At 33.2% G+C, this 13724-nt stretch overlaps 1 protein-coding gene across 4 annotated transcripts in view; it reads right to left on the minus strand.

Annotated features, from left to right (window-relative positions):
- Positions 1-13724, minus strand: part of Mitofilin (inner membrane mitochondrial protein mitofilin) — a 42280-nt gene that overhangs the window by 25398 nt on the left and 3158 nt on the right. For all 4 annotated transcript variants that reach the window (XM_011070431.2, XM_011070430.2, XM_011070429.2 and 1 more), the window contains 2 exons: positions 13467-13601; positions 4487-4715 (listed from right to left, as the gene is read on the minus strand). In XM_011070431.2, coding sequence (XP_011068733.1) covers positions 4487-4715; positions 13467-13601 — 364 coding nt within the window. The remainder of the gene's footprint in view (positions 1-4486; positions 4716-13466; positions 13602-13724) is intronic.

Genomic DNA, 13724 nt, shown 5'->3' on the forward strand with positions numbered 1-13724 from the left:
AAAAATTCTAGCGTATTTGTCAAAGCTTTATCAACGAAGTTTTATCATCGTGGAAATCGGATTGTATTTTACTTATTTTTTACAGATTTATCATTACACATTTAAATTTATCTACCAGAATTCATCGTCAAAATATCGACAATGTCTTTATAAAAAAATCTGTATTACTGACAGAAGATTAACACTCATATATTATCAATATCAATAAAAAATAAAAAACTAAATCTTTGTCATTCGAAATTATTCGCCACACGCAGAGGTAATGTAAATGAGTTTTATTTTATACCTATAATTCATATTAAATCTGTTCGCATTGCTTGCACTTTCTATACTCAGCATTTTCGCTTTCTCTGTCTTCAACCGAATATATATTTATCTCATTTTAAATGCAAAAATTTTTTTAGATTTCAAGCAATGCGAACAGACTTAATAATAGTATATAAATGTTAATTATTGTAATTTAAACCAAATAATCTTTAAAAATAAATCTTCGAATAACTTCTAATATAATTGATAAATAATTATCGACTTTATTTAACTTTTCCTTCAAATGTTCGTAATCTCCTTATTCTCCCTTACATAAAAAATATCCAAAACGTATAATGATATTTACGTTAAACAGCGTGTGCGTTCTAGTCATGTATCCGAACATCCGAAGTAACAAAGTGATGTTAAGTGACGTTTTAATAATGTTTTAATGACATCTTTAATGTCAATAAGACGTCATTAAAGCGTCACCTTGCTACTCGAAATAATGGTAGTAACAATATTATTACTGCAAGAAATGAGAAGTTAATGCTAAGTACTTTAATATACTGTAACAGTATCGTTTGCATTACCCCATGTGTTCACAATTTCCTCGTTCTCTCCTATATATAAATAAAAATTTCTAATTTATTTATCCAAATAAAAATTAGAAATTTTTATTTGGATAAATAATCATAAAATAAATGCTAAATGATTCAGATTTGCTGCAGCCGGAAATATATACAGGACAAAATCCAGATCCACGCAATGTTTATCGTTATCATTATATTAATAGCAAATTCGGTAAGTAGAATGATAGCGATAAACTTTGCATGGATTTCCAAAACATAATCTAAAGTCGCCACCTTATATATATAAAGCTTCAAAATCTCTTCTGCCGTTTTTCCTTGCGGTTCTCCGAGATACCGAACATTACCCAACCGCCGTGCTATCACAACATCGCCCACGTTGAAATCTAGAAGTTTACACCTCGACGGCTTCTATCCTCATCTCTTTTCATGCCATCTTTTTATTGCTAATTTCTATTCATGAAATACATCCCTGTGCCGCCGTCGCAGAAGCGATTGACAAAAGAAAGAGAAGAAGAGAGAAATAGAAAGAGAGAGAAAGAAAAAAAAAGAAAGAAGCAGCTATCTTTTTTCTCTTGTTGTCCTTATCATACTTTTTCTCATGAGATGCTTGCGAAAAGTCAATAGTGCCTTTATTTTTATCACGCCCTCACAACGAGGATTAATAAATCACGGGATTTCATACTTTTCCTCTCGAGACTCTTGTCTCTATCTTACGATCCTTCGAGGAACTTGCATTTTATTAACTTCTATCTCCTGTTCATGCGGCTCGCTGCTTTTGAATTTTCAGTAGCAAGTTGGTAAAACGACGTAATTCACTAAATTAAACACAGAACTACTCGCCGGATAATAGATATTATGCAGCGGTGAGCACCGTATTCCACGCGTTTCTTTCACCGCTCTTCTCCTCCCGGAAACCTCTATCTACACTTCCGTCCGCTTGTTGGGCAAAGTTAATTAACGAGCGAAAAGTGTCTCCGCGAGAACAGCCGGTGCTAGCCAGAAATATCCTGGTCGAATCCGATGACACTACTTCGAGAGACAATCCGCAATTAGGACAATAATTATAAGCATCGGTAGACCACCGGGAAATTAGAACGTTTTAATCGAGAAACTCGATGAGAAACGATGCAGTGAAAATATTTCGATAGTTTGTGGGGTGCTAATATTATATTTTCGCGGTGATATAAACCGTTTGTCGGAAATCGCAATGAATTCCAACGAAATTCATTCTGTACTTGAAGAATAGGAAGAATAAAAGATATTAAAAAAATCCTTTCTTATTTAAAAATCCTCCCTACTTTCGTTCTCCCTTTGAATTGCAATAATTAATATTGTATATGCCATAGAATAAACTAAACATCGGGGACATTCTATTAGGAGAAATATCTATAAGAATGAATTATAAATTAATTAAACAGTAATTAATTAAATAATAATCGATAATGCTCAGATAATAAACGTGAACCCTCTTTGGGAAAGGGGACCATTGAAAAAGAAAAAAAAAATATCTCCACAAATGGACAACGATTTTCAATAATATCACGCCTGCGAGGACACGAGCGCGAAGTATCGATAACGTGTCACGTTTGTAATCTATTCAGTGACCGGAAAATTACTCGAACGGAAACTAATTAAAGATAGTTATCGGCATGCGCGTTGTGCAATGAGTGTATATCGTATGCGAGATTTGTTAATCGAGAATTAATCTCGATTGGTCGGATATAGGAGAGTACGGGTAGCGGTGATAAGGGAAACGGTTGGTGCCACCGTTCGGTGTGTTAAACTCGAACAGAGTTAATCCGGATTAAACTCTGGTAGCCCCTCTACTATCAGTAAAACTAGAAAGGATAAACACATATTCTGTGATATCTTTGGTCAGGCGCGTCTCAGCATGTCGTATGCTTCATACGCGGATTAGAAAGTTACCGTAAAATAATAGAACTAACAAAGGTAAGTGTAAGTTGTAAGTGTATACCCGATAAAACTTCGTTCGTTTGTCGAAGTTCGTTCAGCAAGTTTCGTTCAACATTTGATAAACAGCATCGGTATCATTATAGATAACTTTCAGAAACTTCCCACGGTATTTAAAAAAAAATACAGATTTCTTCTTTCAAATATTCTTCGTAAGAATTATTAAGACGCACGCAATATGTATTAGGTGTTGGAATTAATTCGTAGCGTTTTACAAGTGATGGGAAGTACTTTCATTAATGTATTTTTTAATGCTCATGTGAAATATTAGGTGTTGGAATTAATTCGTAGCGTTTTACAAGTGATGGGAAGTACTTTCATTAATGTATTTTTTAATGCTCATGTGAAATAAATAACATTCTTTCATTAAAAACGCTACGAATTAATTCCAACACCTAATAAATAACATTCTTTCATTAAAAAACGCTACGAATTAATTCCAACACCTAATATATTACAATTAAATATAAATAATATCTATATCGTCCCCTTGCTTCAAAAGTTTCAACCCCAAAAAATTAAGTTTTCCAGAAAAGAGGAAATTTGACTTGAAAATTTTTGATCAAATAATTAGCAAAAAGAATTTATTCTTAACACGAATAAATATTGTGTTTGTCATTTTCGTTTCACAACTTTTAAAAAAACTTTTTTATTTGTCATAATTTTGACGACTTTTTTAAAACCATTTTTTTTTAGAGTTGTGATTTTTATGATCGTTTATGTTAATAAAGTTAAATTAGTTCACTTTTGATGACTGATAAGATAATGTTTTTTCATTCATGGTACAATTAAAAAACTATATTTTTTAGTCATGTGACTTTTGAGATAAAGCAGCAATATGTTCAACGTAAAAAAAAATATTATAGAGTTAAAAAATATTACTTTTGTCAAATTTTACCTATATTGTTATTGTCTTTTCTTTCTGTTAGATATAATAACCCATCGATTTAACAACTTTAAGACCACGCTGTTAATATTACTTCTCTTTCGTGAACAATTATAGGATGGTATCTTTTTCCCTTCGTAAATATCCGTACCTAAGTTACATGTCCGGTTCGGTGAAAGACAGAGGGTTTGCAAGTAGCAAACAATACTGATTGCGCAAACGCTACACATTCGACAGTGAAATTCGATCTGTCTTGGTTCGATTCAGGACCATGAGAGGTCCATTACCGTCGAAAAGACAAAGAGATTGGGAGAAGACAAACAGTAGAGGAGATCAAGCGTCTCAAAATGTTGCCGACACTTTCTCAACATCAATGCGAGTGCACGCGGCCTTTTATAGAGACCAAGTGTGTTTTTTTGCCCCTGTAATTAAACGTCAAAGACGACAAAGGCGAAAGCATTTCCCCGAAAGATGATTTGTCGACAGAACGACACAATGGACATTTGTTTACTAGACTGGACGTTTCCATCATAGACTACCATATATGGTGATTTTTACGAGATTTGTCAGTAGTTTACAAACGGAGAATTATTGACAAGCGATCTTAATAAATTAAACAGTATATTTCAAATCGTTTCCTGATTCGCTTAACAATTTTTAATCAGTATGGAGATTTTTTTTTACGTAATAATAAATAAATATAAATCACATTGTACTTCCTTGCGGAAAGATAAACACTGATTCTTCCTGGTTCGAAAAAGGAAGATGTAGAAAGATGATACATACTTACCTTTAAGAGCCGCTGTGACAGCACGTGATCTTCCAACTACCTCTGCGAGCTGTGTCTTGTATTTTATAGAGTCGGCATCGGCTTGTTCGTGGAGCGCACGTTGCAGCGTCCTTTGCGTTTCCTGCTCTTTGGCTGAAAGTGCTTCTCGAAGATGATCGACATGTATCTCCGACTGCAATTTCAACTGGCGCCGCATCTCGTCGTTAAACTTCTTCTGCTCCGATAGCAACTGAAACAAAAAAATGAATATTTAACAGAAGCTTGAATATACTGTGAACGACATGTGTACGACTTCGTTTGTTTTTTATGATTTTTTAAAATACTATATAAATAATTAACACTAGAATCGTGGGATCTAAATTAAATTAATCCAATCGCGGTTCAAGATAAATCCGGCTTTTTACGAGAGAGGGTTGTCAGTCACCATAAAAGTAACCATAAAATTACTTGTAATTAATTATAATTATTCACAAAAATCTAAAGTTCTACGTGCAAATTCAAATTAACTTTAAAAGAAAAATTATCAAATGGATAAAAAATGACACAGTCGCGGTGTTAGTGTTACAGAGAGAAGTATAGTTTTATATAACAAAAATAATAAAATATATTCTTTTCTATATTCTTTTCTAATGTAAAAATGCCATTTTCTTTTTTCCGTATTTTTCCTCGTCTCCCCTAATAGTAATGTAGGTTTATATTTTAATATAAACTTTTTACATTTTGTTAAATATAAATGTGTCGCAAACTTGTAATGTTGCATTCCTCTGCCCTTCCCAATCTCTTATCCACAGGATAAGAGAAAATGAACGTCATGTGAGAGATAAGCCAAAGTTTCAGGAAACTAGATAAGACGTTGCATGCCAGTGCTTTAAAGTCTAGAATAAACAGTGTCTCTCGACAGTTCGGCGACGTTGTTGCAAGGTACAGAAAGACGAGAACCGTCAGTGTCTCGATTCTCGAGGAAAGATAAAATAAAAAATAAATAAATTTTCGAGATCTGCGTCACTTGATATTCTTTGAAAATAGATTGAAGATGTAAGCTAAAAAATTCTTAATTAAAAAGAATAGAATTTAACAAAGACTTGTTTGTCATCTTTCCTTCATAACTGCTGAGAATGTCCTTTCTATGTAAAAAAAATCAGAATCTCTGAGAAGTTCATGTCTCCTGCAATCACGCGCAATCACCACCTTCGGCGTGATAATACCGTTCAAGATACAGGCCCTAAGACATTAGCCTAATGAGACTTTGATGAATTATCCGCACTTAAGGCACCGGGGCCGCCCTCAATGAGCAGCGACCCAAGCCTCGAAAGTCTGGCACGTCCTCTATCTTCTCTCCACCGACGTCGATCTCGACCAACTTAGGTTCACCCTCTTACTCCCTGACCAACGTCGTGTTTTGTATGGGAAACGTCTACAGATTCGTGTTTCTGGAATGGTCCGCGGACATGCACCGGTCCGCCATTGCCTGGAACACTATGTACCGAGAGCCCGTGTCAATAATTAACGCCCGGCTGACCCGACAACTTCGTCGACCCGTTTGAGTCAAGGGTGCAAGAGGGATCGTTATCGATACCGATATATCGAGGCGCGAACCTTCCCGATCATTACGTCCATGTTACATCTTAGGTTCCACGATTTACCAGGATTGGCGAAAGGTCGGTGAAATTCTTGAGATAGTCAATGTCAGTAATGCTGATAATTCAGGAAGAAATGCTGTTGTCTTTACACGACGCAAAATGCGATGGAATCGAGAACAAATGAAAATGAACCGCAATATTAAAGACGGTCTCATTTTTCGTCGTTATTGTGACAAACTGAACATTAAAAGAAGATACCGTACTTGTTTCTTGTAATGAACTTTAATTTTTTATAAAATTTTATAAAAATTATATAATCTTTTCTAATTATAATATTTTAATTACAGAATATCTTATAAGCTATAAATTAATTTTGCCACGTAAATTAGTTAAAATTAATCGACATAAAATTGACATTTTACACGTAATAAAAAAATAACAAAAAAATAACAGAAGACAAAGCTTTTCCGTCCGATTGAGCTAAGCTGGCTCCAGCATAACGTTCTATAATCCATTTCGGCAAATCCAAAACACTTCACTAACACCGGTCGCATGCCGCAATTGCGCCAAGCCGGATTAATTAAATACGGTAGAGGAAAAACGCGAACCGTTTATATTCACGCGAAGTCACGCGAAAATTGTTCCGCTTGCAACAAATACTGCGACAGATGTTTCTGCTTTGTATCGTCAATTATGGGATTATAATATTTATTTTGTCGTAATTATTGTTTTATTAATTATTCTGATCATTTTTCTCTCTACTTTTAAAAAATCCTTATTAATACATGCATTATTTAATCGAGTGTCTATATATAAAATGAAATAATATTTAATGATATTCGCATATTTCTCTTAATTGCAAAAAGACACTTTCATCAGTACTTAAAGATATACGTATCAGATAAAAATAATACCAAAAATATATAAAAATTTAATAGATTATTCTATTATTATGTCTAAATATCTGTGTAAAATTTGAGCACAATTTCCTTATCAATTTAAAAGTTTTTTTTTTCTCTTGATTCTTATTGCGTTTTGTAATATTTATTTGCAAATTTCATAAGAAAGTTATCAAGAATTAAATCAAATTTTATACATCTACTGATCAAACAATAATAAATATTCGTACTAAAGTTTATTTGGATCCACATAAGCGAAATTGTTCCACTTTTCGATAAACTTCCGCTCTAACTCTTTTACTCTCTTACTCTTTTACTCTTTTGTTTATTCATTAGGTAAATTACCATATAGTTCATCCAAAGATGGAACAATCGATTCATTTAAAAGTTATTGATTTGCAGAAAAATATTATATAATTCTACTGTATAAAATCATTATAAACTTTGTTATTTTTTTGTAGTTAATTTTAAGACGTATTCGTGAGCTAATATCATCAAACTTTTTTAATTGATATTGGCTGTTTATTTGACTGATACTTTTAGCTAATATTGCACAGCCAAATCTTTAAGTAATATGGTTATTTATTGTGTCTCTCTGTGAGTAACGTTTATCATTCTCTTTTTCCCTCGCTCTCGAATGTTGACACTAACAAATTCCACTCGGTTCTCGCGTTTATTTCTCACGAAGATTCGAACGAACGAAATCGCAGCAGTTTTTCCTTACGTGTAACTAATTTAATGACGACGATTTGTATAGCAATCTACGTAAGCATCGAGCGACGAATGCAACGACGAGATCCTCCTCGAAAGAAAGGAAAACTGATTTGAGGCTATTAACTCGCGCGGGTCGCGTCTTGCCGACTTGGTCAACCAATCGAAAGTTTGCCGATGGAAAAACTCGAAGCTCTTTCTAGATACCATAGACAGAAATCCGCGCAATTCGCGTCCGCGATGATCGGCGGAAAAACCAGCAATGCTCTTCTTTTTATGTCGATTAAACGAAATCGAGATTGATTTTCTCTTCTTCGTATTTAAAGTAAAATGGCTGTATATAAAGGACTTTTAGAAGTTACGCATATCGCAAATCTCAATATAACTTTGGCGAAACGAAAGAATTTTATTCGCGTCTCTTTTTAAGATCTATAAAAATTCTCTGGACCGGAGAACAGTTCATTCTCATCACATATCTTCCATATCTTCGTTTTACGTTGATAACAAATAATACGTATGAGAAAAGGCTCGCGTAGAATTTATTTGTTAGCTCGCGCATATTCCCGAGTTACAAAATAGATTAGACTTTACGACAACGATTCTGTCAACTTTTCTGACACGCCAATGAAAATATTCTTCCCGTTTTGCGACGTGAGTTGGTCTCTCCATTCAACTTCTATTTAAATAAAATGTCAAATGTCAACTAGCAATTTTGAAAGTGCGATAGTTCTCCAATCAATAATTTCTTATCGGAAATGAAAGACTTTTCATTAAACTTTTGTGACATGCAATTAAACGAGAAAAAATAATCTTATTGTTCATGTCTAATCGAACTTTTATTTTTTCATCAGAATTTCAATTCGTGATTTGATTACTATAAATTTAACATTAAATTGAAAATTTCCAATAGATGAAATCTTACCGCAATCTTCCTTAACTAAAAAATTCTCGAAGTATTCGTCGTTGAAGTAAAGAACGAACGTCTTTAGATACTCCATATTATTCAATTAAAGACTCAATGAAAATTCAGAACGACGATGCCGTCTTTAAATTATTCTAGAATCTTGATGCAAAATAAGAGAGCTAACTACGATTCATGGAAAGAGGCGACAGAAAAAGGGAATCAATTTTCGGATCGGGAGGGAAAATATTTGCGGATGGTATTATGCGGTACAGCACGTACGACCATATTGGCGTTAACTTGAGAATTTCTCGATTTGCAAGACTTTCCCTACGGGAAAGAACGCTCAAATGTTTGTTTTTTTTTGCACGGCTGGTTAGTCGTCCTACACACGTCGAGTAATATTTTTCCTATCGGCAGGCACTTCCGTCGTAAAAGCGGATATACGATCAGTACCATGTCGTGCACGTGCGCTAAAGATCGTTTCTGGAGAACAAGTGCATCACTTTGCACTCGAAGAGTGCAGCCAAACGATTCTTGAAACTATAAAGTTCATGTGCTCAAAGACAGAAAGAGAATTCAAATCGAAATTAAAGGAAGCAATTAAATTAAAGGAAATAATGCTAGAGACTTTTCTGTAGCTTGTGAATATCTATCGGTATATTTATTTTAAGAAAATATAAACTCTATATAGAAAGAAGCATGAGATTTTCGCAGATTTCCATTTATTATTGTGGAATTTATGAATTTCAAACATTTCTGTTAATCATCCATGCAATCTCTTTTTTGTCTCTTTTGTCTCCAACATAAGTTTTTTACTATTAGGTGTTGGAATTAATTCGTAGCGTTTTACAAGTGATGGGAAGTACTTTCATTAATGTATTTTTTAATGCTCATGTGAAATAAATAACATTCTTTCATTAAAAACGCTACGAATTAATTCCAACACCTAATATTTTAAAGAAGTTCTCGCGCTACTTCCTAGTAAATAGACAGTTTATTCATAATAATACGTAATATAATTAAAATAATAGAATAAAAAGATTACTAACAATATCTTATGCCATTATATATAATTATTGTTAATTTTATATGTTATTAAATATTTTCAAAAAGACAAAATAAAAGTTGTAAGATGCTCATTTGATGTATACGCATCGTTCATTTGACATATATTCTAGTTTTTTTCAATGAAGAATATAAATTTCTTATAAATTGTACGGTCAGTTTAAATGAAACTTTACAAGAACAAACTTAAGTGTTTACTTTATAATTATAACAATTTTTTAATTGCTGTCTTATATGCAAGTGTCTCAATTTAAAAGAGAATAACTACAGAATAAGGTTATACTTTCAATTTGTAATGTAAAATTCTATAAACTTAGAATTAAATATCTTTAAAATGGTACGGTAAAAGTTAATGAAATTTTTTCTATTATTGATATTATTAACATTTGTATTATATGCATATTATAGACTTGTCTTATATTTCATCAAACGCGAGAACCTCCTTAAACTTTCATAAAATGTGAAAAAATTCAGAGTTACCTTTCAACATCTCTATTACATTATAAAATAATTCTTAATTTAAATGTTAAAACCTTTATTTACCTAATAAAAAATAAAATTTAAGCAGAAATGAAAAAAATGGAAATTTGTTTAAAAATATATAATAATAAGGAAAATGTCTTCTTTTATTTCAGAGAAATTTGAGAGTTAAATTTCGCTTGTAGAAAAGATCTAGATTGCAAACGGAAGATCGTGAATTTTTATCGCACGATGGTTGTTTGTTTGCGTAGGGACGCTAAAATTATTGATGATACAATACTTTGGTAAATATTGCACGGCGATGCGAAAGCTATGTTAGAAAATGGTATGAGATTCACGGGTCGCATTTTGTTTCTAGGCGATGGTAAGGTAAGCTTTGCACGCGGACGGGATAAAACAAATCGCGACAAAAAGTTTCATCGATAATTCACGTCCGTCGTGGTAAATAACTTCCAGGTGTACCGCCATAAAGATATCTCGTGACCGGGCCACAGACTGAAATCCCAAACGGCGAAGGCAGATAAGAAACTATGAATTTTTCAAGCTCCCTACGATCTTGAGACGTATCCCTACTTTGGCTTAACGGAAAATTTTATTTCCTCGTTGCAAATATACGAAACAATAAAATATTTGATAATTGGCGGCAATTTCATTTAATTTATTTTATATTCAGTATAGATACACTCCAGGTCAAAAGTTTAAAAATATATTTTTTAAATTGATATTTTTGGAATTGCTTATTTATATATATTTATTAAAATGTCTATACATATATTATAATAATCTGTTTTTTTTTTATAGTATAATTCTTTAGAATCAATAATTGTTATTAAATCTGAAGACTCTTATTGTGAAAAAAATACACTGTCATAGAAGAAAATACATTTAAGTAACTGTAACAAAGTGTGTTTACACATATATACAAACATACATACACTCAAGGCCAAAAGAGTTTAGAAAATACTTATGACAATATTTTTTTAACAATAATTCTTCAGATTCAACAGTTACGAAATCTAAAGAATTATTATTAAATATAGAATTTAATGGATCTATAGCAAAATGTTGTGTATTAACGTGTGTATATCTATATTCAATATATAAAATAAAACAAATGTATATTTATATATTTCTAGAAGATTAAATTTAAAAGATAATTTTTACTTGAATTGTTTCAATTATGTTTGATGCGTTTATATGAATGGATATTTTAATAAAAGTATACTTTCTAAAAAAAACCGATAACTTTCTGATTGTACAGTAATGAACTCCATTTTCATTTCGAATTTTTTCTAACAATAACATGGCTATCAAAATATCCAAATATATAAATGAAAGAAAAACTAATTAACTCATCTAACTCATTCGAAAATTTTGACCTGTGTCCTTTCTGATATCGATTTCATTTGACTAATGATTTGCAATGTGAATTTGCTGTCTGCTTTCGTGACGTTAGAAAGAAAACATTCAGAGTCGTTCGCGTTGACGAAGCCGAGTTGTTTTTCCAAGGCGAACTACGTTAATTAAATGATGCGAGAAAGGACCCTCTTTACGCGACAAAATGCAGCGCAAATGCAAAGTTCGTGACGACAATGACATACTTTCATTGCATTTGCCTCGACTGACGCATCGACTATAGCGGAACGAATGATCATTTGTTAACGGCAACTTATGAACAAATTATGCAATGATTACCATTAATTAATTCCGTTATCTTTCTCATATATATATATATATATATATATATATATATATATGCAATTTAATGGATGACGCAGGAAGATCGGTTGGCGATACGGCCGCCTATCTGTGATGCATTTACGATAAAATATTCGACCGGACGTTAACGAGCGGTACCGGAAGCTCGTAGACAAATAGCAATTAGAGGACACCGCTGTTCCCGTCCGAAACGAGAACAAAAGGTCGTGCAAGTCCGCGTGGATCGATTCGACAAGATTTATATTCGACGGCGCATCCTCGGCAACTAGAGACCGAGAGACGAGGGTATAAAGAAGGGAGTCGAAAAAGAGCTGTCGAACAACTATGAGGACAGTGAGTCACAATGGTTCCTCGTGGCGAATACCTCGTGGTAGCACACAAATGCCGTATACTCTAAGGAACTAATATCACCCATTGCTGTCGAAATATTGGCGTTCGGCCAAATGGAAATAAATAAAAGGACCATGAGGGACTAGTGCTATCGAGACCATCCTCTGACGCGACACATTCGGTGTATCACGTATGTGACGTTACACATGCTGCCACATTGCTTTAAATTAATTCGTCAGATATGAACAAAACACCGAAGCACCTGTGCCCCGATCTGAATACAACATATAACTCAATGTGGAAAGCGATTCGGTTTCAATTTGACTTACAAAGTTAGTATGTTCTTATTGAATATAAGAAAAAGAATATATTTTATGAAGGATGATTAAAGCTGAAAAACGCGATAAAATCTTATAAACTGTAACTTTACGAAGTAAATCGAATATTATTTTATACGAGCTATTTATCTGAGAGATCTTGCAATGCAATAAAGTGACCCGTGGCTATGATTAAAATGACCCGTTGTTATTTTCTTCTTCCGTTATTTTCCAACGCTTTAATATGAAGGCCTGTTTTATCATCGTGATCTCTCTATTCGTCCGCTTTACAACTTAAGCACCACCATTTTCATCGCCCGGTTTTTAACTGCCTCCTCTCTTTCCCCATTTTTCCCTTTCATCGAGAAATACATTTTCTCAGAAATTTTTTGCACTTCACACGATTATCATCGCGGATTTAATGAAAGAATCTTTTACGCCATCTCTCTTTAATTCGCGCGAATATATCCGCACTGTAACGACTAGATTTCACGCACAAACACGTGGCCGTGCAATCATCTAAATGCTAAGGCAACATTAATAATGGCGCTAAAGCTCACATCTATTTGTATTTGTATACTAAGAGAACAGCGATGGTGCACGTAAAAGCTTGCAACATTGGCCAGTGCACGATTTACACGCCAAACAAGGAGCTTTGAAGCTATCTGAATCGTGCTCGGATATATTGCTTCTCTCGTTACAAACATGTATATGCGCATTATAGAATTAACATCTCTCTACAATGGAACGAAGACATAATGCAACAGCATACAATGGGATAAGATCGCATTATTTTCGCAAATTAGATATGATTAACAAATGATTAAAAGTTTTGTCATTCTGAGAAATTTAAAATTAATTTTCTGTAGATAAAGTGCTTTTCTGTGCTCGCGATTTTCATATTTCAAATTAAAAATATATTAAAATATTTCAAGTTAAAATATTCAAGCTCAAACTATATTAAAAATTTCTTACCTCTTTCGCTAGCTTATCTTCTAACTCAAGTCTCTCTCGATTAACTTCGAGACAGATCAGAGCGTCCAATTTTTCTTGAGATACGTCTTCACCCGCCGTCCTCAGTGCCGCTTTCACTTTAGTTTCGTTGACTGTCTGTAATTAAATAATTTCTCTTTAAAAATACTATTATTAATGCAATATTAAAATATTAACTCCATGCAAAAATCGTGTGGTTTTGTACGAAAGCGTTTCGGAAATATAAATTTAGAGATTATA

Source organism: Acromyrmex echinatior, chromosome 1 (assembly GCF_024713525.1).
Source record: "Acromyrmex echinatior isolate Ae372 chromosome 1, ASM2471352v2, whole genome shotgun sequence".
Taxonomy (NCBI): Eukaryota; Metazoa; Arthropoda; class Insecta; order Hymenoptera; family Formicidae; genus Acromyrmex; species Acromyrmex echinatior.